The sequence below is a fragment of the Myotis nattereri genome (genome assembly GCF_964212035.1).
Source record: "Myotis nattereri genome assembly, chromosome: 7".
NCBI classification, from domain to species: Eukaryota; Metazoa; Chordata; class Mammalia; order Chiroptera; family Vespertilionidae; genus Myotis; species Myotis nattereri.
In genome coordinates this window covers 15,048,988-15,076,195 of record NC_138082.1, presented here as the reverse complement: position 1 = coordinate 15,076,195, position 27,208 = coordinate 15,048,988, and the positions used below count along the sequence as shown (strand labels likewise).

Here is a 27,208-nt window from a genome sequence, read left to right as displayed (position 1 = left end):
CAGCCCAGATGGAGTCGTTCCGGACAGTTGGCGAGGATCAGGCGGCCTCCGCCTTCCTGGAAGCGGCCCGGGCGACTGCGCACGTGAGCATCAGGCGCGCCAGGTCACCCACCCGTTGGGTGCGGGCTGCACGGCGGCCGTCGTTTGTGTGCGATGGTGCGGGCGCTCGTAACACGTACCTGCGCTCGGTGCTCTCGCGGACTGGCCTTGACTGTGCAGTGGAGAGCACTTACTAGTAAGTCTATAGCCGAGATTGTTATGCTTGGGCGACTCTGCCAATGACTAGCCATGTGACCTTAAACAAATGACTAATTTCTTTAGGCCCCAGACCTCTTATCCGTAAAAGAGGACCGATATAATAGTACCCACTTAATAGACTTTTTTTTTTTTTTGAGGATTAACTAAAAACTGCACATAAACCATTTGGCACAGTGTCTAAGGCAGGGAGGGAAAAGGGGCCACATACTAAACCTGACAAGCTCAGGGGAGGCCAGTATGACGGGTCTTACAAACTCAGAGGCCAAAAGTAACCATAAAAGTTCCTAACTAAAAGCAAGTCATGGTGGGTACTCCTAGGGCTGTAGCTTCCTTGATTACAGTTAATCTTTTCCTTAAGTGAGCCTGTCTTGTCTCTTTGCATCTAAAATATCACCCATTTTGAAATGTCAGAGTATTCTCCTTTTTCAGACTCCTCAGCACACAACTGCAGCACCAGAGCACTAGACCACAGAACCCTTCATTATCATGTCCCCTCCCCCCCATACCATCTCTACAGGCTGGAAATGTTGCTTATTAACTGCCCTGTACCCATCAATGTAAAAGAAGTATGTGTGGCTTCATTTTACTGTTTTGCATCCATTGCACATGCCTCCATCACCTTTTGAGTACTTCCTTACTTTCTTTTTCCTTTTAAAAAAAATACATTTTTTGTTTCAGAGAGGAAGGGAGAGGGAGAGAGAGATAGAGACATCAATGATGAGAGAGAATCATTGATCAGCTGCCTCCTGCACGTCCCACATGAGGGATCCAGCCTGCAACCCAGGCATATGCAATGAACAGGAATTGAACCATGAACTCTTGGTTCATAGGTCAATGCTCAACCACTGAGCCATGCAGGCCAGGCCACTTCCTTACTTTCTGACCCTAAAATATACCAGCTCTTCTTGAACTGTCTTTACCCCAGGCCTAGAATCAATCAGTTCTCAAAGGAGTCCTTGTTCCCTTTAATAAAGAATGCAGTGATGTTTTTAAAGGTCAGGAAATTCAGTTCTGTCTAGGATGCAATGAAATTGGCACTCTCTTGTGCTTCATGGGAAAACATAAATAAGTATCCCTCTGAGAAATTGATTTGATGGATCTGTTAAGCACCTTATTTTTTTTTATATATTTTATTGATTTTTTACAGAGAGAAAGGGAGAGAGATAGAGAGTTAGAAACATCGATGAGAGAGAAACATCAATCAGCTGCCTCCCGCACATGTCCCACTGGGGATGTGTCCACAACCCAGGTACATGCCCTTGACCGGAATCGAACCTGAGACCTTTCAGTCCGCAGTCCGACACTCTATCCACTGAGCCAAACCGGTTTCGGCAAGCACCTTAAAAGTGTTTACATTCTTTGATCCAACAATTCCAACTCTAACCATCTACCCAAAGAAACTGATTCAAGTGTAAAATTAAAGTATATCTAAATATGTTTGTGACAGCTATTTAAAACAGTAAAAAGGAAACAAATTTTTAATCAACATAAACCACATCAAAGTAACAATCAAATGATGAACAATTATGCAGTCATCAAAAATTATGTTGGCTAAGATTTTATGTAGGACTAGAAGCCCTGTGCACAACTTTCATGCACTGGGAAGGGGGGGTTCCCTCAGCGTGGCCTGCGCCCTCTCACAGTCTAGGAGCCCTTGGGGGATGTCTGACTGAAGGCTTAGGCCCACCCCACCAGGCCTAAGCCTTCAGTCAGACATCCTTAACACTCCCACCACGGCGCTCTCCAGTCGTGAGCTGGCCTTCTGGCTGAGTGCTGCTCCCCCTGTGGGAGAGCACTGACCACCAGGGAGAAGCTCCTGCATTGAGTATCTGCCCCCTGATGGTCAGTGCGTGTCATAGCGACCGGTCGTTCCACCATTCAGTCGATTTGCATATTAGCCTTTTATTATATAGGATTCTTCACAGTCAACCTTCTGAAAACAGTTTTCTTCAAAATTCCCCACCTCCCATTCACACTTCAATCCCCTTTAGTTTGGTTTCAAACAGAATCATTCTGATAGGATTATTATTCTTAAAGTGCTTTCCTGAGGTCCTCTTACTTGCCAAAATTATTTTCAGGTTTTGTCTTTCTTGCCCTCTCTGTAGTACCCCCCTCCTTTTTGGAAACGTTCTCTTGCTTTGGCTCCCATCAGACTCTGCTGATTCTTCTACTATCCCCAGAAAGTCCTTCTCATTCTCTCTCTCTCTCTTTTAATACATATTTTATCGATTTCAGAGAAGAAGACAGAGGGAGAGAGAGATAGAAACATCAGTGATGAGAGAGAATCATTGATTGGCTGCCTCCTGCATTACTGGGGGCCGAGCCCACAACCGTGGCATGTGACCTGACTGGAAATTGAACCATGACCTCCTGATTCATAGGTCAACATTCAACCACTGAGCCATGCTGGCTGGGCCTCATTCTCTTTGGGGGCTTCTTTTCCTTGACGTGGCTCTTAAATATGTTTAGTATTTCACAGAGTTCTTGCTGAGGTAGACATTTTTTTCTTTATGTCCAGTAGTCCCCCACTTATCCATGGTTTCATATTCACATTTCAAGCAATAATTTAATTTCAGCCAAACATCATTTATTCCATTTATTTAATGTTGCCAAGTAATGTATTTTTTATAGTTTTGTTTCTAGTATTTTGTCTATAAATTTGTTATTTTATAGCTGTACTAGAGGCCCAGTGCATGAAATTCATGCACTGGGGGTGGGGGTCCCCTCAGCCCAGCCTGTACCCTCTCCAATATGGGACCCCTCAGGGGATGTTTGACTGCCGGTTTAGGCCCAATCGCTGTGGGGCCTAACCCGGCAGTTGGACATCCCTCTCACAATACGAGGACTGCTACCTGCTTGATTGCCCCTAACCGCTTCTGCCTGCCTGCCTGCTTGATTGCCCCTAACCGCTTTTGCCTGCCAGCCTGATCACCCCCTAACCACTCCCTTGCCAGCCCGATCGATGCCTAACTGCTCCCCTGCCAGCCCGGTCGCCCCCAACTGCCCTCCCCTGCTGGCCCAGTTGCCCCCAACTGCCCTTCCCTGCCAGCCATCTTGTGGCTGTGGGCGCCACCATCTTTGAGGGCATGGCAGTCAATTAGCATATTCCCTTCTTATTGGCTGTGGGCACTGCCATCTTTGCAACAGTGTGAGGGTCAATTAGCATATTCCCTTTTTATTAGATAGGATAAAAGGTAGCAGCATAAGGAGCACATATCTAGTTTTATGCATATACAGTAATACTATAAGTCAATTCTAGGGGTCTACAAAAATGTTTTTCAATGATAACAGAGTTCCTATATTAATGGCTTAGGAAACACTGTTTTAGATGCTGACACTCCCATACGTGTTACCTTTCTTCCCACACTGGCTTAGAGCCAAATTTGCAGCCCATTTTCAGCAGTGTTTAGAATTTGATGGAATACATGTTGTGGTTAAATTTACCTTGTGATACTTTTTGTGATTAAATTCAAATATAGGTTCTTTACTATATTCTCTCTTTTCTTCATTTTCCTCCCCTATATTCATTGGCTTTTATCATGCTACTAGAGGCCCAGTGCCCAAAATCTGTGCATGGGTAAGGTCCCTAGGATTGGCCGGCGATCAGGGCCAATCTGTGGGGCAACCGGCGGGACAGGTGGGGGGCCCCTGCTGGCACCCACCTTGGCTGGCCTGGGGCCTGCGGGCTGGGGGCAGCTCCTGCATTGAGCGTCTACTCCCTGGTGGTCAGTGCGCATCGTAGTGACCGGTTGTCCCACCGGTCATTCTGCCGTTCAGTCAATTTTCATATTGGGCTTTTATTTTATAGGATATTGTATGTATCTTGAAGGCTGCCCTAAATCCTTTCTGCAACCAGAATGAATATAAATACTTTTAGTAGTGACCAAACAGTAATTAAAATGTGAACCCAATATAATATGGAGTAAAGCTACAATCTCAGGTGACTTTGGGTCTCATATTGGCGATGAAATACACACTCAGACACCTCTATAATCATTTCTACAGGAATAGATGGAGGTGACAGCTACTTTCTGTTAATCTGCCTCAAAAATCAAGCACAGTGCCATTTCTTCATTTTCTCTTAGGAAAAATACCAGTGCCCTCTAGTGTCAAAAATGCACCTGTGCAGTGCCCTTTATATCTGTTTATCTTCAAAGAGTAATTGTAATAATCCGATGCTGGAGATAATTTTAAAAAATAAATTTGGGGACAGGAAATCCCAGCAGCAATACACAAGCATGTTATTATCCTACAAATCACTATCTAAAATGCTCCTTTACCCCCATGCTTTCGAGAGGAAGGAATACACAAAAAATAATTCCCTGAAGAGGACAGATTTTTTTTTTTTTTAACCCACTTTTTTCTCAGGTCTCACATCTTTACCTAACTTCTTTGGAACCCAGATAATAATCTCATTATCTTTATCTTCTAATGCAACGACAATTAGGTTTATTTGTAATAATGTATTAGTAATTATAATTACAGTAGTTTCCTTTTATGGGAGGAAGGGAGACAAATTCCAAGACCCCCTATGGATGTCTGAAACCATAGATAGTACCAAACATTTTTCCTAAACAGCCATACCTATGATAAAGATTAATTTATAAATTAGACACAATAAGAGATTGACAGCAACTAACAATAAAATAGAACAATAATAATATACTATATAATAATTCCCCCAAAGTGGATGACTTTGCACAAAATTCATGCACTTGGGTGGTCCCTCAGCCCAGCCTGAGCCCTCTCGGAGTTCAGGACCCCTCGCTCCTTACCGCCTGCTCGCAGTCCCTTAACACTGCCACAGAGGTGGGAGAGGCTTCTTTCTCCGCCACTGCTGTGCTCCCCAGCAGTAAGCCCAGCTTCTGGCTGAGTCACGCTCCCCCTCTGGGAGCACACTGACCACCAGGAGGCAGCTGCTGCATTGAGCATCTGCTCCCTGGTGGTCGGTGCACATCATAGCAACCGGTTGTTCTGGTTGTTCTGCTGTAAGGGTCACTTAGGCTTTTATTATATAATTAAGAGTTACTTGAACACAGGCACTGGGATGATGCAGTATCAGGTAGTCGATCTGATTATTGAGCAGCAGGCCACCAAGTGACTAAGCCTTAGTCACTGAGGAGTGGGTAGCTGTGTAGTATACAGCACATATGTGCGGGACAAAGGGATAATTCACTTCTCAGGAGGAACAGGGCCGGAGGACTGGAGGTTTCATCATGCTATTCAGAACAGTGCGCAATTTAAAAGTTCTGAACAGTGTTTCTCTGGAATTTTCCATTTAATGTTTTCAGGACTGCATTTGACCAAAGGTAGCTGAAACCACCAACAGTGAAACCGCGGGTAAGGGGAGGTGGGTGTTACTATATAGGTTCGGACGCTGTAAAGACCCAGTCATTGGTGGTGGCGGAAAATATGTACTGTGGCATGCCTGCTTGCGCAACTGCCCAATCCTTGGCATTCTAGCTGCGGGTGGAGCGGCCCCCAAAAGCAATCCGCGCTCATCGCCTGGACCACTCTTCTTTGGGCCAAAGGCGGTTCCAGACTACCGCACGTCGGGGCACGCTGGGGAGGAGACTAGCCCAGGCCCTCGGTCTAGTGTAGACCTGGAAACACTCCCCCTGCCCCTAGGTTGTCACGAAGCCCAGGGTGCTCTTGGGCGGCGTGGGTCTCAGAATACCAGCCCCAGCGCGCCCTGCTCCCCGGCCTGCAGGTGGCATTCGCGTCCTTCCGCCAGGAAAAGCCGTAGCCAAGCTCGGGGGGCGCAGCAGCCCCTCTCCCGGCCCCCGCGCGGAGAAGGACGCTCTGCAGCTTGCTCCCCGAAGCCCGGGGATCGACCCCGACCCCCTAGCCCCGCCCACCTCGGAGGGCTCGGCGCGCAGCGATTGGTGGCGAGGCGGGGGCGGGGCCCCGGTGGGCCGAGGGGGCAGGGCCGGGAGGGGACAAAGCCGGGAAGTGGAAAGGCTGCCCCGCCTGCTGGCTGGTCTGTCCCCGGGTTTTTGGAGGCTGTGTCAGACGCCCAACAGCTGGGACCGGGTGGGGTTGCCAGTGTTTGCGCTGGTGAGTTGGGTCGCGAGTGGCTGTGGCGCCAGCCCCACCCCGACGCATCGCCGGCGTCCCGACCCTGCAGGTAACCGCAGGCTGCGAGGGGCGGCGGGGCCCTGGCTTTGGGGGAGGCTCTGAGTCCGCCCACGGCTGGGGAGAAGGAAGAAAGAGATCTTGGGTTTGGAGGAAGGAATTTAGCGGCGAGTTGTGGTCGCAAAGAAGGGGGTCGGGGGGACCATCCAGGTATTGCACGTGGGAAAGGGGAGTGGGGAGGAAGTGGGTGCCAGGTGCCTGGATGTGCAGAAGGTCGGCTCTCGGGCACGGGAGGGTGAAATGGGGCGGCGGAAAGTTGTCTGCAGTGACCGTGGACGCCCAGGTCTGCATGCAGAAAGGAACACCGAGCGATGGGGAATTGCAAGGACACGTAGAAGACTGAGTCGTGGGTTTAGGGGGGAAAAACGTGCGGCCAGGGGAACCGAATACAAAGAAAGGTGGGACCCGACGACTTGGGTGCGTGTGCTGCGAAATCAGACGGCAGGGAGAATGCCCCGGCTTGGGAGGCATGGGGTGGGAGGAGCCCCAGCACCGGTTTGCGGGGCGGGCGGGCGGGCGGAGTGGGGGATGGAGCGATCTCAAGTTCTGGGGTAGGCGTTCCCTGGCCGGTCCCCCACGCCCGTTTAAAGGTCCGGCACCCGAGAGGGAAGGAGTGGGCGTGGAGACCAGGAAGGAGGATCGGGGCCAGCTGCCGTTGCAAGCCTCTTGCACAAGGGCCACAAGGACGTAGGCAGGCCAAAACCTGCTGGTCGCTGCGTCACTTAAGGGCGTACAAACCTCTGGACCAGCTCAGGGACGGCGAACCCCAAACCTCAAGACCAGCTAAGGGGCGGCGAACCCGGACGCACCCTCCCGCGTGTGCCCGCGCAGAGATCGGTGCTCCCCGAACCTTTAATTGTACGGTTTCTACAGACCTGCACCTGCCCTTCGCCCCTCTGGGTTCACTCCGCACTGTACTTTAAACCAGATAAGCCGGGCTGTCTAAATCCTCCTGACAAGAGGGGTTTGTGTGCTGTCTTTTTAATTCCCTGTTTGGTTTGTGGGGTTTTGTGTTTTTTTTTAGGGTTTTTTTTTTTAGGAGATAAACGACATTCAGCTGAGTTCCCAAGACTGAGAGGAGTTGGAGTGATTAGCAACTGATTCACGGTAAAGGTAAGAATTAGCAATTTCTTCCCTTCCGTATTTTCTTTGATGTGGCAATACTGCTTTTAATTGGTCTTGGAGATCTTAGAGGCAGGCATTGCGAGGGAGTGAGTCAGGAATATTTTCAATAATAAATTGCAACTGACTGCTTCCGTATTTCTTTCAGTTCCAGCGTCTTCTCTGCAGGAGACTATTTTTTTTTGCCCAGAGATTATTGTAGTTCATGAAAGCAGCTTTTTAAAAAATGGCTAAAAAAAAACTTGGGGTTTATGAAAAATTAAACAGGGTGAGCAGCTCTTTTTTCTTACACTAGTCAACATTAGTCCAGGCTTGTTTACTGGAGTTACACAAGTGTGTCAGAAGATTAGAATTAGGCTGTTCAGACAAAAGAACCAACCTGTGGAAAAGTCCTTCCTTCTGAAGTTGGGGTTTGGGTGGAGATAGAAAATCTGAGGGGCAAGGGTAGACAAGTGAATCCACTGGGGCCTAAAGCCCACCTCATGGAATTCAAATCTAAAATAAATAAAATAATGGCCTACATTGTAGTAAGCCAGGGTCTTCAATAAAGCTTCTGTTGTTTAGTTAACAGGTGATAAAATTTTAGTTAAGTAATGTGAGGAAAATCTGAAATACTTCAATTATGCATTATGAATATAGAACAATTACTGCTCAAAACATTTACTTCAACTGAGAAGGAAATAATTAACTAAAAAATACTGTCACTCAGTGTTGAAATTTCAAGTATAGTGTATGACCTTCTATTAATTGTATTTGCCATCCAGGAAAAAATAGCCAAGTAATAACTCTTGCATAATTCTATATAGAAATATGGCCATGGAAATGTAGTATTAAGACCAAGATAAGTTTGCTGCCTCTTTTTTGTTTTGTGGTGAATGCAAGAACAGGTGTCACAGTGGGATCCGTGTGACTGAATCATATACTCGTACTTTAAGCTGTACTGTAAATCATACTTGAAATTACAAATGGGAAGTAATTGACTCATCCACACCAGTTTGTTCAGTTCTTTTATTCTACTTGAGTTCCAGATGGTTCCCCAGTAATAGTAACATAAGCAGGATTCTAGAATTGCAAACCTGGGAAGTGAAAATGGGCCTGGGGGTAGAAAGGTACCCTGGCTTGTCACAGAAACCAAGGCTTACCACCTACTGATCACGACATCCTTTAATTTGAAGGCCAGCTACTTGAGCTCAGCTTTTCAAGAGAGGCTGCTTACAGGCCTTTTACCTAATAATGTTTAAAGTCAGCTATACATGCAGGGGAGGAAAAGCAATTTGCAGTTGTGTTGCTGGGGGAGGGAAACTTCCCATTAGTGCTTCAGGAAAGGGAACAGATACTTTGATCAGGCTCAAGGCGTCCTCTGCCTCTCAGAGAACATGCGTAGGACAGGGCCTTCCTTTAAGCCTCATAGTCTTGCTTTTCCAAAGCGTGCACCCCCACACCCTGTTCCTCAAAATGGCATCTCTTCCTGAGACAGTTCTCCTTCCCTATGCCACGCACTGACAGCTTACCTTTGCCCACGAACAGCCAGCAGAAAAGGACCGGAGTTGGGTTACTGAGGAAGAAGACAGGGACATGCTTGGGTCCTGAGCAGTGACCTTGTATAAACAGATTTCTCTGATGGAGAAATCACTCTTGTATTTAGCTCCACATCCTTAGTATTTAATATTGTCTCTAGGGAAGCAGTTCCACCAGGAATTCTTCATCTTTCACTTTTAGACTTAAAAGTTCTTTAAACATAAGTCACATCTCCTTGAAGGTAGTTATTTGAACCAAAACAACCTCTTAAAAGAGGGGAAATATTAGCTCTCATTCTGCTCATCTTGAGGGCACAGTATAGTGAGGAGTTGAATAGAAGTGTTCAAATAAGCATGATATTGTGGAAATAATCTTATTTTCCAGGACAAACCGATCATCACGAATAATGATTACATTACTGAGGGCATGTTACAGGAGCAGGTTCCAGATGCTCTAGCAGGTGGCCTTGGGAAAGCTACTTCTCTTATATCAACGTAAAATAGGAAATAATTCCATCTTTCAGGGTTGTTGCGAGGGTTAACTCAAACCACACATGAAGCATGTAACACAATGCTTTATGTAGAGAATGTGCTCAATTCTAAATGGTAACTGTAATTACTATTAGCTTTTCATGCAGTCATGCTACTATGAATTATTCTTTTAGTAGTCCCCAAATGTTTCTATTTTGTTTTTATACTAGTGATACTGTGCAGAAACTTCATTTCTTTACTATGATCTTTTCTTTCTTTCTTTCCTTTTCATTCAAACTGACCTCATCCAGCACCCGACTCACCTTCTCCCTTACATGTCCAGTCCCTTAAGCATTAAGCCCTCAGGACTATGAGGTTCTGGTCAACATCAAATAATCTTAAGAACAAGGCCTCGGGTCTTTTGACCACAGAGACAGAGTTTCAATTAAACTAAAGATGGCATGTAGGCCTCAGTTGTGTTTTAGCTCCAGACTCAGAAAAGTGGTGAAACCAGATGAAGCGACACCATGGCTGACATCAGGACCAGAGGCACTGATCACCACGCCCTACCCTGGCGCCCACCAATCAGTAGAGACCATAACCTTGACCATGACCCTAACTCCCTTAGTCACCGTGATGAATGATTTTCCCCCTATATAATCCACCCTCTGAAGTACATGATGGTTCAGGGTCTTTAAGCATTAGCTCACCTGTGACTCCAGGTATGGGCCACTTCCTCAAGTAATAAACCCTTACTTTCTTGGCTGCAAACTCCTGTTCGCTTCTTATTGGGCTTTGATGCATGCAGACAAAGGGATCTCTTTAGTCCGGGTAACACTATCTATATATATAAAAGGCTAAGCGACCGGCTGACCGGCTGGTAGATATGACGTGCACTGACCACCAGGGGGCAACACTCAATGCAGGAGTTGCTGCTCAGCAGCAACTTTGCAGAGTGCTCTCTCGCTCTCTGGGACCCCTCAGGGGATGTCAGACTGCTTGTTTCGGCCTGATCCCCCACAGCCAGGCCGAGGGACCCAACCTGCTGGAGGGACTCCGCTCACTCCGCAGACATCCTTCAAGCCCTGGCGCTGCCCCAGGTGCAGCCGGCCAGGGAGGGACCAAGGGAGGTTGACTCCAGGGTGTGTCCGGCCTGTCTCACCCAGTCCTGCCCCGCCGGCCACCTTCTAATTAATTTCCTTTCCATGTGCATGAATCTATGCACCGGGCCTCTAGTAATGAAATAAATGACAAGATATGTATCTTATCTTTTTTTTTTTTCTTCTCTTTAAAGGTTTAGTGAAAATGTCTCAAAAAATCCATGGCGGGTCAGTGGTAGAGATGCAAGGAGATGAAATGACACGAATCATTTGGGAGTTGATTAAAGAAAAACTCATTTTTCCGTATGTGGACCTGGACCTGCACAGGTAAATGAATTACAGTCATGTGCAACTTAATGACACGGTCACATTCTGAGAAGTGTGTGGTTCAGCAGTTCTGTCGTGCGAACATGATAGCGTGTGCTTACGCAAATCTGGATGGCGTAGCCCACTACACACCTAGGCTCTGTGATACAGTCTTTCGCTCTGTAGGAGAAGAAAAAGAATTTTCCCTCTACCCTTCCGGGTCCTTGTCTGAGACATCCCAGTAATAAAAGAGAGGTTAAAGGAAAAAAGGAAGTCTAGTAATATGTGTACCTCCTGTATACGTGGGAGCGACTCAGGAAAACTGAGGAACTCTCCAGAGTGGTCGAAGCCACCACCTTAAACACTGTCTTTGGCTGAAGACAAAAGAAAATGTTGGTGGGGAGGTCAGTTATAGGAGGTGACCATGTTAAGCAGCAAACAAGGGTAAGGTGTGAGGCATATTTAGGTCTTCCTCCTCTGCATTCATAAGAGTCTGGAGCTGAGGTCACCCCCCTCTTCCTGGTACAGCGAGAGACACCCTGGACAAATGGAGAGTTCCCTTACGAATGTAAATGTATTTTCAAGGGGTCACTTCTCCTTGGCTTTTAGAATTTCTCCCATGTCTGTTCCTTAAAATCAATCAGCCTAAAATGATCCTTAGGCCAAAGAGACATACTTTGGGGAGACAATTCTGTTCCCCTGCAGCTCCTCAGCCACACACTTCTCCTGACGACTGAAGGCAGTTGTAACAATGGTACGTATTGTGTTGCACTACAACTTCACCACTGCTACGACATCATTAGATGACGGGAATTTTTCAGCTCCGTTATAATTTTATGGGACCATTGCGGTATATGTGGCCCATGACTGTTCCTCCACATCGAAAACTCAGAAAGTATAATCTTAAGGGATTTCAGGATATGACTAGCTTTTTTACATAGATACAGCTGAATCCCGTGAATAAAGCCTGGAAAGAGTGCCTGAATATGTGCCAATGAATCTTACTATTTTTAAAATATATTTTTATTGATTTCAAAGAGGGAAAGAGAGATAGAAACATCAATGATGAGAGAGAATCATTGATTGGCTGCCTCCTGCATGCCCCCAACCCCCACACTGGGGATTGAACTCACAACCCACGCATGTGTCCGGCCCTGGAATTGAACCATAACCTCCTGGTTCATAGGTCAGTGCTCAACCACTAAGCCATGCCAGTTGGGTTGCCAATCAGTCTTCTTTTTAAATTTGACATTGCTAGATATACTGGACTTATAATTCAGAAGACAAGAAGTGTAATGGGAACAACGTGATTCTCAGGTCTTTCCAAGCCTCTGTTTCCTATAAAGGTTTTATTTGTAATAAATCAGTCGCCAAGAGCAGTACCAAGTATTTGCAGAAGGGAAAATAATAGAGATACATCCTTGTGTTAAACTGTAAATGAAGTTGACACAATTTTGATCTTTCAAGCTCTACTTTCTTTTGTTTTCCTCTTTTAAAAAAATATATTTTAATTGATTTCAGAGAGGAAGGGAGAGGGAGAGAGAGATAGAAACATCAATGATGAAGAGAATCATTGATTGGCTGCCTCCTGCAAGCCCCCTACTGGGGATCGAGCCTGCAACCCAGGCTTGTGCCCTGACCAGGAATCAAACCATGACCTCCTGGTTCATAGGTCGATGCTCAACCACTGAGCCGTGCCCTATTTTCTATACTTCTACTTAACTAGCCAGTGGATCTTTTCCCCTTTTTATTCCTTGCCTTTGCCCTTTTCATACAGTTATAGTACAGAAAGAACCCCTGAAGTTATTTTAATAAAACACCGACCTGTCACAAATGCCCTTAAACATTTGTGTCCTAAAGACTTGAGCCTTTGCCTGTGTGTAAAGTGTTCAGAGACAGATATGAAAGTCTGTGTGCAATGCTCTCATTTTTTCCCCTGTGTTTTCATAAACTCGCTCATGCTTTTTGAACATTTGAATTAGGTAGAAACAGAATTTTTCCAAGGGTGCAGTGGCTGAAGACTCACATTTTAGCCAAACTAGTGGCAGCTGGAAGTGTATATGTCTTGACCAGACTTATGCATTAGACTATGTCCCGAGGACCTGTTATATTTGCTTGGGTGTAGACACTTAATTTACATGGTGTCATTAGACACCCTTTTTAATTATTCTAAGCTTAAGCTGTTGATAATATCACTGTTGCAACCACAAGATGGAGCAAATACCTGCAGAGGTCAACAAAATATACAGGAAATGAAGCATAAAAGCATCATCCAAGTAGGTTTAAAGAAGCGTTTTTACCAGCGCTCTCCTGTTTCAGGTGAGCGTGCAGGGCCTCCTTAGCCTAGAGACATAAGGGGTTTTAAAGGATAGTCCTTAGGCCCAGTAAAAACTGTCACTGGCTATAGACCAAAGAATGTTTAGAGGCTCAAACAGGTTGTAAGCTGTTCTAAAATTGCTATTATTACATGACTGGTTCTTTTTTGAGGGGAGTGAAGGAATTAATTTGTTTTGTTTTCTGCAGACTGGACTGCGGTCCAGACCATTATTCATTTTCTCTTAGAAAGGTTAAGAAGAGAAGCAAAAATTGCAGGCATGTACTGCTATGCTAGTCTCTCCTGCTGAAAAGGGATTCCTGTGAACATGAGCACTGCTGACTGCATTTCTTGTTTGAGTTAGGAGTAGATGTTTGCAGATACTCAGCACTTCCTGTGCCAGGAGATAAGGGAGTTTGTGCTCTGTTACATTTATATGAATTAGCTAAGGTCAAAGCAGTCTGGAGTTCTTGTTGTTGTTGTTAATCCTCACCCAAGGATATTTTTTCCATTGCTTTTCAGAGGGTGGAAGGGAGAGGGGAAGTGGGGGAGAGAGAGAAACATACACAGCTATTAGTTGCCTCCTATACGCACCTGACGGGGAGCAGGGAGTGAGCCCCAAACCCAGGGGTACATGCCCTTGACCAGGAGTCAAACCTGAGACTCTTCGGTGCACAGGCCAACACTCTAACCACTGAGCAGCACCAGCCAGAGCTGGAATTGTTTTTATTTGGAAATTTAAGATTGCTGCCTTTGCATTTGTATCATGAGTTGGGATAACTAAGGAAAGGATAATACAAGAACTAAAAAGAAATCTAGAGGCTTCGTGGTTCAGCAAGTTATGAAAGCTGAAAAACTTTAAAACCTTGGAGAACAGAATAGTCACATTACTGTTTTGTTTTTCCTATTTTGGACAAACTATTCCATACTTTAGATAAAACCTTATAATCATTGTCTGTGCTCTGTGAACAACCAACATCCTTTTCAGCTCTGAATCACTGGCAGTCTGGCTGTTGGTATACCAAGCTCTAGCTCTCTGGGGTATATAAAACCATTGCTTGATTCCATTACTTATCCAGTAAACTGCAGGCTTGTGTCCAGAACAGAGAAACTTACCCACGAATTAGGGCAAGGTTCATCATATAACTACCTGGCATTAATGAAGGATTCATTAGTTTTTTGTCACTAAATGTCACATTTATAAATCCCACTACTTGAATATCAAATATAAGAAACAAAAATTTTAACCAACTCTGACCCCTTTATTTTTAGAGCCCAGTATTTACTAAGGAAAAATGTGCTAAGGTGGTGCTTGGTGTTGCTTTTTTATGTTAATTATATGGAAGTCTGCCAAAGGGTTGCTCCAGCGCTGTTATTGCCTCTGTATGGTGAAAGCTGGCAAAGGTGCAAAGCACAATGGTTTCCATTCAGTTTCCTTCCAGACAGCCTCCCACTGCAGCACAGGGAGCCAAGGCCCAGCCGGCGAGCCTCTCAGGGCTGCTTTTAGTTGGCACCGTCTTCTGTGTCTCGGGTACATTAATGCCAAAGCGTGGCAGATGCCTTCACTTTCTGCAGGGCAAGCTCTGCGTGCCAGCACCGTGCAGAATACCCCAGACAGAATGGTAGCACCCTCCGTCACCCACCACTCTGTCTGGGTTTTTTCCTCCCAGCTATGATTTAGGCATCGAGAACCGTGATGCTACCAATGACCAGGTCACCAAGGATGCCGCAGAAGCTATAAAGAAGTACAACGTTGGCATCAAGTGTGCCACCATCACCCCCGATGAGAAGAGGGTTGAGGAGTTCAAGTTGAAACAGATGTGGAAGTCGCCCAATGGCACCATCCGAAATATTCTGGGTGGTACTGTCTTCAGGGAAGCTATTATCTGCAAAAACATCCCCCGGCTTGTGAGCGGATGGGTGAAACCCATCATCATAGGTCGTCATGCGTATGGGGATCAGGTAAGTCATGCGGCATAATTTGATTTTCCATTCTTTCTTCATGGCCTTGGGCTGCCCAGCAGTTCTGAATTACATGTGTTTTATGCTTATCTTTTGGTGACTACTCCCATTAAACAAAGTGCACGATTGAGAAGTGCATCTATGTATATCTGTATATTTACACATCTAGGTAGAAGTAAATACAGAAAGACTCACAGGCATCTGTCTCAACACACATGATTTTTTTCAGACGTATTTTTTTCTTTATCTTTTTGTTAATTTAAACCATATAATATTGACATTTTTGTATGGATAATTTCCTGTGCTTCAACCAAATTAGTAATTCTCAACCTTCGCTCTAAAAGGATCTATTTATAGGCTTCTTTGGTGTTTGTTTTATTTTGAATTTAAAAAAAAATGTTTTGTTCTGTTTTAATTCCAATACTTGAGATCCGATGAATCTGAATCTGATGGAATTCAGGCATTTTAAGCTCCCCAAGTGATTCTAAGTGCAGGCAGGGTTGGGAACCACCAAAGATTATATGACACGTGTTCATTTCATACATAAAAGGAAAAAACTAACCCAGTAGTTGAAAACAGTCGCTTTAAAACAGTTTTTTTCCTACTTGGAAAAGAAAGTTTCATTTCTGTACTTCTGTACAAGTAGGCTGGCTGCCAAATTACACAGAATACCAGCCAACCAAACAAAATCAAAATTTCATGTTGAAACTGAGGCATGCAGAGTTTCATAGAAAGTAGTGTATGTCTTAAAAGACCCTGAAAACAAGCGTCCCTAATTCTGAAATCCAGAGGCTTTGGTGTATATAGCTGTCCTTGAAAGTCTGGTCAGGGCAGACCACCATCTATTCCTGGGACAGGGTCATCAGGTCACTCCCTGATGGGTAGTTCTCTTTGTTTTATCCTGTAGCTCAAACTATGCCTCCATCCTGGCCTGTCCCTTCACAGGTACCTACCAGAGGCCAGGACAAGGAGTGTAGATGGGAGTGCTACACACGCCCTAATTCTGGGAATACCCCTCTAAGCTCTTTTAAGTTCAGTGATGTCATTTTTGTCTGTTGTTGTTGTTGTTGTTATTATTACTTGGCATTAGTCACTTGGAAGAATGATTGCTCATTCTATTTGTTAAAGTCCAGGTTGAAAATTCTAAACCTCTGGTCGATTCCCTGATCGTGTGGATGTGCATGAACATCTACAAAGCACGTATGGTGCTTGGTGCCTCGGTCTCTTCCTTTTGAGAACGGGATAAATTACCGTAGTAGAGGATTTTATCTGTCAGAGGATTTTATATGTTAGGCAAGGGCACATGCCTGGGTTGCATGCTTGATTTTTATTGTGTGGCTACCTAAAAGTGAGCCTTCATCGTTATCTGACAGCTTGTACCAGCTGTCATTAGTATTGCTCTATACAAACAACCAAAGGATGCTGGTACCTGACTGAAACTAGTCTTCTCTATCATTGAAGAAGGCACAATGCAGCCAAGACTTAACAGGTGCCTAGTGCAGGCTGCGCACATTTCCCCACTAGAGCAGCTTCATGCCCACGAGAGAGGTGGCTTTCCTCAGACGGCCCTTCTCTAAGGGCCACCAACCTGCGCAGCTGCTTCCAGGACGGTGGCTTCATGTGGACAAATTCTGGGCAAGGCATCGGCAGTGACGATAATCATGAAGAGACAGCTCTGAAGGTCCAAGGACCAGATCCCAAGTCTTTTGACCCTAGATGCATATTTCCACAACATCGCAGTCCCTTCCTTGTAAGAGAGATATAAGAATCAAGTGAGATAATAAGACGAACTGGTTACTCACTTAAACCATCTGTCCTATAGTAAGGACAAGGCATTCGCTCTTTATCATCTCCAATACCACAACTAGTATACTCTCACCCCCTATAGGAAGGCCTCCCTGACCTCCAGGTCATGCCATGTCTCTTCCTCTGCCATCCGATAGCATGTTTATCTATGCCCACTTTGGTAAGGGAAAGTACTTGGTTAATTCTCACTCCTCTCCATACCAGTGCTCAGAAAACCGCCCTGTGCGTGGTAGGCTCCCAATAAATACTGATCTCTAACGTGTGCTACCACCGATTAGCTTCAGGGACTCTCTGGACCTCCTCGTCCCCATCTCTAAAATAAAAGAAGGTTGAGCTACACACTGTGCTATTTATCTAGGTGTCTTCCAACTCTGTCCTATGATTTTTTTTCCTATTTTTTGTAATACTTGTTGGAATAGCTGTTTTAATACCTCTCCCTCTCTCCCCCCTACACAGTACAGAGCAACTGATTTTGTTGTTCCTGGGCCTGGAAAAGTAGAGATAACGTACACGCCAAGTGATGGGTCCCCAAAAAAGACATACGTGGTACATAACTTTGAAGGTATGTAATTAAAGTTCATCATGATCATTTTTTCACAGATCGTATAGACAGCATTATTTCCAGTTGTTTAAAGTTTGTTGTGTGGCTGCCTAAAACTGCAACCTGAATCTACAACATTACTACGGGACCTTAAATCTGAATAAAAAAGTAATTGGTTTCCACGCCTTCCTGTGGCCTGGATAAGGGCACAAAAGGGATTAGCCTCCCAATTGGAAATGCATATAGGCAGACAGGTTGATAAATAGGCATTTCTCTTAAATCACGAAGGGAAGGTTGGGTTGGCAGGAGTTTGTTGTGCACGAATTATATAAATTAAACATGAATAGCCCTAGCTGGTTTGGCTCAGTGGATAGAGCATCGGCTTACGGACCAAAGGGTCCGGGTTTGATTCTGGTCAAGGGCACATGCCTGGGTTGCGTGCTTGATTCCCAGTAGGGAGTGTGCAGGAGGCAGCCGAGCAATGATTCCCATCATTGATGTTTCTTTCTCTCTCTCTCTCTCTCTCCCTCTCTCTCTCTCTCTCTCTCTCTCTCCCTTCTTCTCTGAAATCAATAAAAATAAATAAGTAAATAAATACAAAAAACATGAATATCTCCAGCTCTCCTGTCATGTAATCCTACCGTTTGCTCTGGTAGGGTTTGTATTAAAAAAAATGTTTGTGTTATATACTTGCTGAAATGTTCTTCTTGCCCATCTGCGTATTTATTCTGTGGAAATAGAACACTTGTTTTTTGCCTTTTCTTGCCCAACATTCTCCTGCTTCAAAAGGTCCATTATGGTGAATTCCACTCAAAACAGGGGACCCTCTTTGTCCATTATTGAAGTTATTAAAAGCATTCACACAAACAAAAATGCAAAAGTTACCTAGCTTTTGTTTTCCTTGCTTCCTCTAAATAATAACCCTTTTTAATTGAATTTATTGAAGTGACATTGGTTAATAAAATTATACCGACTTCAGGTGTACAATTCAACAATACATCATCTGTATGTTGTGTGTTTACCACCCCTAGTCAAGCCTCCTTCCATCACCATTCATCCCCTCTCCCCTTTATTTTTTTCTACCTGCCCCCTTCCTTCTGGCAATAACCATACTGTTGTCTGCGTGCATGAGTTTTTCTCTTTTTTCTTTGCTTAATCCCTTCACCCTTCTCACCCAGCCCCCAACCCCCTGCCCTCCAACAGCTGTCAGTCTGTTCTCTGTATCCATGGGCCTTGTCATTTTCATGGAATCTAGCTCTGCGGCTTTCAGCACCTTTCACATTCTGTGCCCAAGTTGGCCCTGGACAGTGGAATGAATTCAAGTTCTGTCTTTCAGCAATAACAAAGTTCAACTAACAGGCGTTGTGAAACACCAGTGATTACATGTAGCCTAACTTTTTCTACCAATGACGGTGTGAACTGTCTGTATCCTCCAGGGAATTATGAGAATTTTCATTCTCTGGCTGAGGAATCAATGCACACTTAGAGTTTAAAATACAGATTTGAAAATTTAAAAGTATGAAAGGACAGTTTAAAAATTATTCATCCTTTCTTGAGTATAGCTCTGGTTCATATCAGTGGATTTTTGTATTTTAGTGTCTTCAGCTTCCTAAAAACCATATCTCTTTATATCATCTCTATTGCCCTTTTAAAATAACTTAGAATGTCCTTAACTATGCCTGACTTCCCGCCTATTCTGTGCCTCAGGAGCTCATGGGATATTCAAGTTGGGAGCCTGGCTGGGACTTTTTGAAGCCTGGGCTTAGACATGGAAGCTGGGAATTGGATGATTTGTGGTTGTGGGTGCATTTAAACTTGTTACAACTGTACCCCATTTCTCTTTTTTTCTCTCCTTGGTGTCTCCCCACAGAGGGTGGTGGTGTTGCCATGGGGATGTACAATCAAGATAAGTCAATCAAGGAGTTTGCACACAGTTCTTTCCAGATGGCTTTGTCCAAGAGTTGGCCTTTGTACCTGAGCACCAAAAACACTATTCTGAAGAAGTATGATGGGCGTTTTAAAGACATCTTTCAGGAGATCTATGACAAGTAACTACAGTTCTTTTTTCCTTCCTTTTTCTCACACTGGCATCTATAGTATGGAATTTGCATGCTTATCCCTTTGGTTCTGGGGAAAACTGGGTGAAAACCATCACTATCCCGTGAAGACAAGAGCGAAACAGATTTAATGGGAGTGAAACAAAATCACTCTAAGTTGCTTTTCAAAGATAAATGTGTTCTCAAATCTGGGTCCCACATTTTTTTTTCAGAGCCAGAATTATGTATTGTTTGAAGAAAGGTGCCCTGTTACTGATAGTTCTCATTTCTCGAGCCTGAGTTTCTGAGTGGGGCCCATTTCTATTCTGCCTGAAACCCATTGCCGTGACTGAAAACTCTGCTTTAGTGTCGCCTCTTGGGCTGACGTCTACATGTATAACAACTGTAGATTCAACAACATGCGAGCATGGGTTAAATTTTAACTCCCTTTCAGGTGCAGAGTTTCAGGCCAGGGCACAGTTTGCACATCTCCTTCATGAGACATTTTAATTCCTCTTCCTGCTGCCCATGCTCTAAGCCTGGAAGCTGTCCTAGTTTCCTGAATGATATCAGGCAATAGAGTGGTCTTCCCCCCCGGCTCCCACCCCATTACATTCTTAAAGTAAGCGAATCGCAAGACTCTGACTAGCCGTGTATGGAAAACTGTGGAAGTAGTGCTGGGGAAACCCCTGTCTCGCTCAGTTCTCACATCTCCAGAGTGGTTGCACAGCTTGACAACGATTGGGCAGGGGTTTGAGCCCGTGTATCAGGTTCCTAAGTTTGTGCTGCTTCCAGCCCCACCCCTCAGCCCCCCTTCAGAAGCCTATGACGCCCCTCACAAAACCAGTTTTCCTCCTTTTCTGTTCTTGTCTCTCTTCCTTCCCAGGCAGTACAAATCCCAGTTTGAGGCCCAGAAGATCTGGTATGAGCACAGGCTCATCGATGACATGGTGGCCCAAGCCATGAAGTCGGAGGGAGGCTTCATCTGGGCCTGTAAAAACTACGACGGCGACGTGCAGTCCGACTCCGTGGCCCAGGGTAAGGAGCGGGGCCACCAAGCAGAGGTGGAGCGGGTCCTGCGGCAGGTGGGCGATGCCACCGTCGTCTTCCGGTTTAGGAAGAAGGATTCTGTAGCCCTTGTCTGTAAAAGCCAGGAAATGTGAGTGCTGCCCGGCACCCAGGCCCCTCTGCTCAGCTGACCCAAGAGGAAGTTGGGCTCCGACTGGGGAAGCTACTCCTCAGGGTCGCACCGGAAGTAGCTCAGTGGTTGAGACTCTGGGCTCCAGCCTTGGATGTGTTAGCACAGTTTCCCCACTTGAAGTTTCAGTGCCTCCAACAGGCAGCCCAACTGCCTGGTCTGAAAATCACTCTCTTTCCTGCTTTTATTTCCCCCCTGAGAATGTGAAAAGCTAGGCCTCTTGGCAAGGAGGGGGTAAAGTGAGGGGCCTGGGCTGTCTAATAACCAAAGGGGATCTCGCCAAGAGCTCATCGTTCTTTTTTCATTTTTTTAAACAATTCTAAATGTTTCTTCCCCTAAAAACATAGCCTCAAAATACATCAAGCTGGAAGCTAGAAGGGAATTTTGAAATCTTTTACCTAGTCCAACCGCTTTCTCTCTTTCATTTTCTTCCTTTCTATTTCCTTCCCTCCCTTCCTCTTTACTTCTTCCTCTTCTTTATTCTTCTCTTTCTCTTCCTCCTTTCACAAATGAAGAAACTGAGGCAGGAGGTGAAGTCATTGTAGGACACATCCCATGAGAAACAGGTGGGTGTGAGATCCAGGTCTTCCAGTTGCTTCTCCAGGACCCTTCCCTGTTCACTGCACTTACTGAGCTTGAACCACCGTTGTCTCGATGCAGTAACAACTATTATTAAGGTGAAGGTATTGAGGGTACGTAAGTAAACAGACCACTAGAGGAGAAACAGACACTAGACACCATTCCTCATTTCTCGACAGTTGATTGGCAGCTAGCACAGCAGGAGCAAAGGCTTGAAAAGGAATCCAAGGGCTCACTCGTCTGGCAGCAGGAGCTACTCGTGCCCTTTCAGCCAGCCCTGAAGGCTGCTCTGTGCATGTTCACTGCTTAGGTTGACACACAGAGGAATTGAGCAGCGAAGCCCAGGGCTGTTCATAGAAATTCAGAAACATGTCCAGTGTCATCAACAGACACTCCTTCCCTTGATTTCCTCAGCACCAAGTGGCCTTTCAATTTCAGTGTCAGCTTGACACTCCCCTGGTGAATGTTTGTGTCGACTTGAATTATGTTTGCTTTTCCCAGGAAGTACTACTTTTCCTTTCCCTTATGAAAAAGTTAAACATCTCTTATCAGTTTTAAATCAGTAGGTCAAGGCAGTTAAAGGCCACTGTGATGTCAGATGAATGAGTTGCACACCCTTTGCTCTCCTGTAGCTCTAATCCTCAGGATGCAGGAGAGGAAGGAGTGTTGCTTTGTGATGACTCCATGGTGGGTAAGGGGAACGTCCTTGTCCTCAGAGTTCTCCATAAGGGACCCAGATCATTCCATCATTTCTGCATAGCCTCCTGGCAACAAGAAGAGAGGATTTAGGGTGAAATTCCAAAGGCAAATGTCAGTTACAGAGGTTCAAAAGACTCTGAAATGGGAGTTCTGAAGGGCAGTGGCCAGGAGCACGCTGATAGGATGCCTGGAACCAAGGCTGCTGGGCAGAGCCCCCAGATAAGTGTGACCTCAAGGCAGCTAACCAGATTAAAAGGCAGCTGGGCTGTCTTCATGTTATTATTCTCTGGGGGAATGAGCTACTTTGGCCTCACTCCAAACATTTCACTTACAGCTTCTATTTTGACAGTGATACCAACTGGTATCTCCTAGTGTTACCGCATAGGCAAACTCACCATGGAGAGTGAAGTGTCCTGCACTTACTTCTCCAGTCAGTCAGTGAGAATTTGCGGAAGCCTCAGACCAACACAGTGACATGATAGGAACTCATAACCTGCACAGGAGTTTCTAACTGTGTCAAAGATGAGTTTAAGAAATTATTTATGCTTGTTTACTTATTCTCAGATTTAGAAAAAATAACGGCCCATTATATATTTGCATTAACTTCTCAGGTGCTTTGGGGAAATAGCAAAAGTGGAGAAATGTGTTCTTTGAAAACAAGTGTAAAAGAATGATAAAAGAAGAAAAGTCAGTTGCATGGACTTAAAAGTTATAATATGGTTCCCAGAATAGGAAACCACAGAGTAGAATTATTTTGGTGGGGCTGTTAGAGTAAGGACGAGTGGAATGTTCTTGGATCCACCCCATCCTCTCCTTACCTGCCTTTTCTTACCAGCCCCAGTGAGTCTGAGCAGCTTGATGGCAGAAGACAGCTCACTGGTGTTTATTCTCCCAGAACAGGGAGGCATCTGCATGTAAGAGTAGCAGTAATGTGCTGGGCTCCTCCTCTGTGGCAGGTGCCATCCTAAGGAACAAATAAATTTCGTGTTTACTCCTGCACACACGTGTATTCATCTAATTCGTACAACAAGCCGATCAAGTAGGTGTTCTATTATTCCCATTTTATAGGTTAGAAAACTGAGCCACAGGAGCTAGGAAGTCACAGAACTAGGGTGGAATGCAGGCAGTCAGACCCTGAGTCCCCGAGATCAGTAAGTCCGGGAAAAGGACTATGATGTTTGTTTGGCTTCCCGGGACCCGTGAAGATGAAGTCATTTGCTCTCGTCCCTGAGCGACCCGGGGCTCTCCATGCAGTTGAAGCCAGTACTTCATGCTCTGCCACTTACAGGTTATGGCTCTCTGGGCATGATGACCAGCGTGCTGATTTGTCCAGATGGCAAGACGGTGGAAGCAGAGGCTGCCCACGGGACTGTCACACGTCACTACCGCATGCACCAGAAGGGGCAGGAGACATCTACCAATCCCATTGGTAAGGGAGTAAATAACTGCTACACTGACATCCAGCCAGAGGGTGGAGATCCAAAAGGGACTCCGACGTGTTCCTTTGGCTGCCAGATGCTTTGTGTGTAAAATTACCACCACACGGCCGTCTTGTTCCCCTAACGGGAGCTGTTTTAACGTGCTTCTTAAAATATGCGCAATAGATGCTTTTTCACTTGGCGGGACAGGACATATCATAGAGGAGACTGTTATCGACAGCATTTTCCTTTCCCTCTGGTGCAGTGAAATGTCACATATGGCTAAGAGTCTAAGAGCCACACAAATAGATCCTTCTAACCATGCTTCAAGGATAGCACACCTTCAAAAGAGATTACAGGTTGCGGGTTTGATCCCAAGTCAGGGCATGTACAGGAGGCAACCGATCGATGTTTCTCTCTCTCTCCCTTCCTCTCTCTAAACATATCCTCAGGTGAGGATAAAAGAAAAAGAGAGAGAGAGAGAGAGAGGAGGGGAGACCAATATAGACAAGAGATAGAAGAGATTATGACCTTCTGCAAATCAGTAAGTGCCTTAAGCTTCAAGCTACTTCCACACAGTGAAAATGTGCTTCCTTGCAGCTCTAACAAGACCCAAAGCATTTCTCCTACAAACATGCAGATTTTTAAAAGTTTCTATTCAGTAAAATATTTCTAACTCTCCTAAAATTTAGAGTGCTTGAGGAGAGCATCTGATGAAATCAGTCACCTAAATTTAAAAAACAAAAACCAATTCTATCTTTGGGAACTGAAACATTGGGAATATGTCTAGCTGGTATGGTTGACGTGTGTGTGCTTGGTCTTTTCCCTCTCAGCTTCCATTTTTGCCTGGACCAGAGGCTTAGCCCACAGAGCTAAGCTTGATAACAACAAAGAGCTCGGCTTCTTTGCAAAGGCTCTGGAAGACGTCTGTGTTGAGACCATCGAGGCTGGCTTCATGACCAAGGACTTGGCTGCTTGTATTAAAGGTTTACCCAAGTAAGTGTAAGACGCCGTGAGCTCTGTGGTCAAATGACCACTTATCTTCCCTGGGCTCAAAACATCAGTGCTTTTTGGAAGTATATGAATTAATTGCTCATCATCTAGTTCAGCGGTCAGCAGACACTACCTATAAATTGTCAGACAATAAACACTTCAGGCTTTGTGAATATACAGCCTTCTCAAAGCTAAGCAGCTACTGAACTTTGTCTCTGTGGCCTGAGAGCAGTTGCAGATAATTAGCCTCTAGAATGGGTGGGACAGCGTTTTAATCGAACTATGCACAAAACTAGGCTGCAGCCTGGATTGGGTCCTTGGGCCAGTGTAGTCTGCTGACCCCTGATCCAGTGGACAGCCATTGGGTGGCAAGGTTCCATTTAATTTAAAAAGAAAATTGTAGACAGAAACAAAGGGACCCCTGAGGCTATTTCAGTCCACCCTCTATTTTTCCACTTTGCAGAGAACAGTAAGCAGCACAGGCGTTAGATGCTGAGCTGGTCAGATCTCTTCCTTAAGTATCTGCGACCAGCAATCACACGGTCGAGGCCCGTGTATTGCCCACGGTTTGTCTGAGATCATGGTAACCCGTATTCCAGCTGGATTAGCTGCTAATCAGAGACTTTGTCCTCAAAGTCAGAGTTGTTTACTCTGATTCACCTCTGGAAACGCTGAGTTTAACATCAATCCCATGTCCCAGCTGTGTGTCTTCAGAGATCTCAGTCAGGGTCAGTGTGCCCCAGGATTGACCTAGTCACTACATCTTTCTTATCTTAAAGTTGCAGCAAAAGTACAGTGGGGCCTTGACTTACGAGTGTCCCGACTAACGAGTTTTTTGAGATACCAGCTGTCTCTCGGCTGATTTTTTGCTTTGAGTTGACAGAGTAATTTGAGTTAACGAGCTCCTTAACGAGCTCAGTCTCAGAACGAATTTAACTCGTAAGTCAAGGCCCCACTGTACAGCGCTTGACATGTCCTTATTGGAAGGGTACCTTTGTAGCCTATTTGAATAGGCACCTATCAGCAGGATTTTGTTGTCTTTTTGCGTTTGTTTTTGGGTTTGTGTGTGTGTGTTTTTTTTAATATGTTTTTATTGATTTCAGAGAGAGGAAGGGAGAGGGAGAAAGAAAGAGAAACATCAATGATGAGAGAGAACCATTGATTGGCTGCCTCCTGCATGCCCCCCACTGGGAACCAAGCCCACAACCTGGACATGTGTCCTGACCAGGAATCAAACTGTGACCTCCTGGTTCATAGGTTGACACTCAACCACTGAGCCACACCAGCCAGGCTCTTTTTTTGTTTTTAAGTAAGACACAGAAATAAGATCATTAAAACTTTTTTTAAAGGATATGACAGTTTGCGGGGATGTGGGTAAAGCATGGCATGCCCGAATGGTTTGATTCTCCCAGGCATGAAGGTATTAGTCTGAACTAAAGCTCTGTGATAAGTTTCCCCTCAAAGCCACATGGCAGGAATCTCCTGAGAACGTGTGTGTGGCCCAGACTCAAGCTGCCTGTAGCCTGGGTTGCAGTCATCAGCCCCAAACTTGTAGCTTATTAGCGTTAACCCGTTTTCTTCTGGAAGTAAACAGAATGCTGCTTTAGCATTCCTAGGACGTTTCCTCTGCCTGCTACAGATCAGAGACAAACCAAATTGTCTTTTCTTTTTCTCCCTCAATCAGCGTGCAGCGTTCTGACTACTTGAATACGTTTGAGTTCATGGACAAACTCGGAGAAAACTTGAAGATAAAACTAGCTCAGGCCAAACTTTAAGGTCGTTCCTCGGCTTAGGAGGACAAGTGTTTTTTGGTAACTAGTCCACTGGTTTACATTTTTCTGTATAACACTCAAGGGAAGGGCGAAATCAATTTTGTAATTTGTTTAGAAGTCAGAGTTTATCTTTTCTATAAGTTTACAGCCTTTTTCTTATACATACAGTTAATGCCACTTCAAGAATGTGGCTGGGACTTTGTAACTTTAAACTTTATTTTCTACTAATAGCTTAGGAATTACTTTAGTGCTGTCCATACATACCCTGCCACTTTTTCTCATGTTCCAAAATAAATGACCAAAATGAAGAGTGCTTGAAAAGTAAATGATAGCCACAATTTTGGTCCCTAAAAGTGCGTAAAGTCGAAATTCACTCCCTACCCCACTCAGCATGGCCTGGGCTCCGGGTGCTGTTGGTGTAACAGGTGTCCCACCATGTGAGGTCCAACCGCACCTTAAACTTGCGCAAGAATTGTAACGAAGAGCGAGGGTGCAGCTACAGCGTGTTGAAGACCCAGCAGTCGCTTGTGCAAAGAGCTCCAACAGAATGTTTCGAAGCGTTAAATGTTTCTGAGGCCGCTAGAGAGTTCGGAATCCAGAACAATACTCCCCGGGGCTTGTCCCCTGTGCTTGTCTCCTCCTCCTGGCCTGTGGGGCCTACGCTGTGCTGCCCCGAGCAGCGCCTTTCATTCAAGTGCAATAATACGAGCTGCACCTTTTTGGGATTTCTGGCCTGTTTTATTTCCTTTCTATAAATGTGATTTTCCAGAAGTTGATTGTAAACACTATTCTAGTCTGTTCTTCCTCTGAACTGTTCATCTTGATTAAAATTAAGTGCTAATGACCAATCGGGTTTCTGTTTCTCGAGTGTACTTTAGTTGCCAGGCACCATGCCAGGTCCTAGCCATAGGAATTTGATTTTGAAAAATCTCTGCCCTTATTCATTTTACTGTGGGGGGGAAGGGATAAGTAAACAGACAG

General features: G+C 45.1%; 1 protein-coding gene across 4 annotated transcripts; it reads left to right on the top strand.

The window, feature by feature from the left end:
• The first annotated feature begins 6 nt into the window (after positions 1-6).
• IDH1 (isocitrate dehydrogenase (NADP(+)) 1) lies at positions 7-27,075 on the top strand. Of its 4 annotated transcripts, none has more exons than XM_081095561.1 (10): positions 7-235; positions 10,798-10,930; positions 14,894-15,185; positions 17,448-17,553; positions 19,403-19,580; positions 20,455-20,606; positions 23,333-23,473; positions 24,296-24,458; positions 26,140-26,266; positions 26,618-27,075. In XM_081095561.1, exons 1-9 carry the CDS (start codon positions 154-156, stop codon positions 26,228-26,230), a joined length of 1,338 nt encoding a protein of 445 aa, XP_080951687.1. In that variant the 5' UTR covers positions 7-153; the 3' UTR covers positions 26,231-26,266; positions 26,618-27,075. The 4 variants fall into 4 exon arrangements, with proteins under 4 accessions (XP_080951687.1, XP_080951686.1, XP_080951689.1 ...); XM_081095563.1 differs by lacking the exon at positions 7-235 and adding exons at positions 6,194-6,385; positions 7,418-7,506 and having other exon boundaries at positions 26,140-27,075; XM_081095560.1 differs by having other exon boundaries at positions 26,140-27,075.
• Positions 27,076-27,208: the final 133 nt, after the last annotated feature.

Excerpts from the sequence above, each read along its gene's own strand:
- IDH1 (XM_081095561.1), top strand. The coding sequence starts at position 154 with ATGGTGCGGGCGCTCGTAACACGTACCTGCGCTCGGTGCTCTCGCGGA. Across the intron at positions 19,581-20,454 it reads TTTCAGGAGATCTATGACAA|GCAGTACAAATCCCAGTTTG; the intron begins GTAACTACAGTT and ends CTTCCTTCCCAG. Across the intron at positions 20,607-23,332 it reads GTCCGACTCCGTGGCCCAGG|GTTATGGCTCTCTGGGCATG; the intron begins GTAAGGAGCGGG and ends TGCCACTTACAG.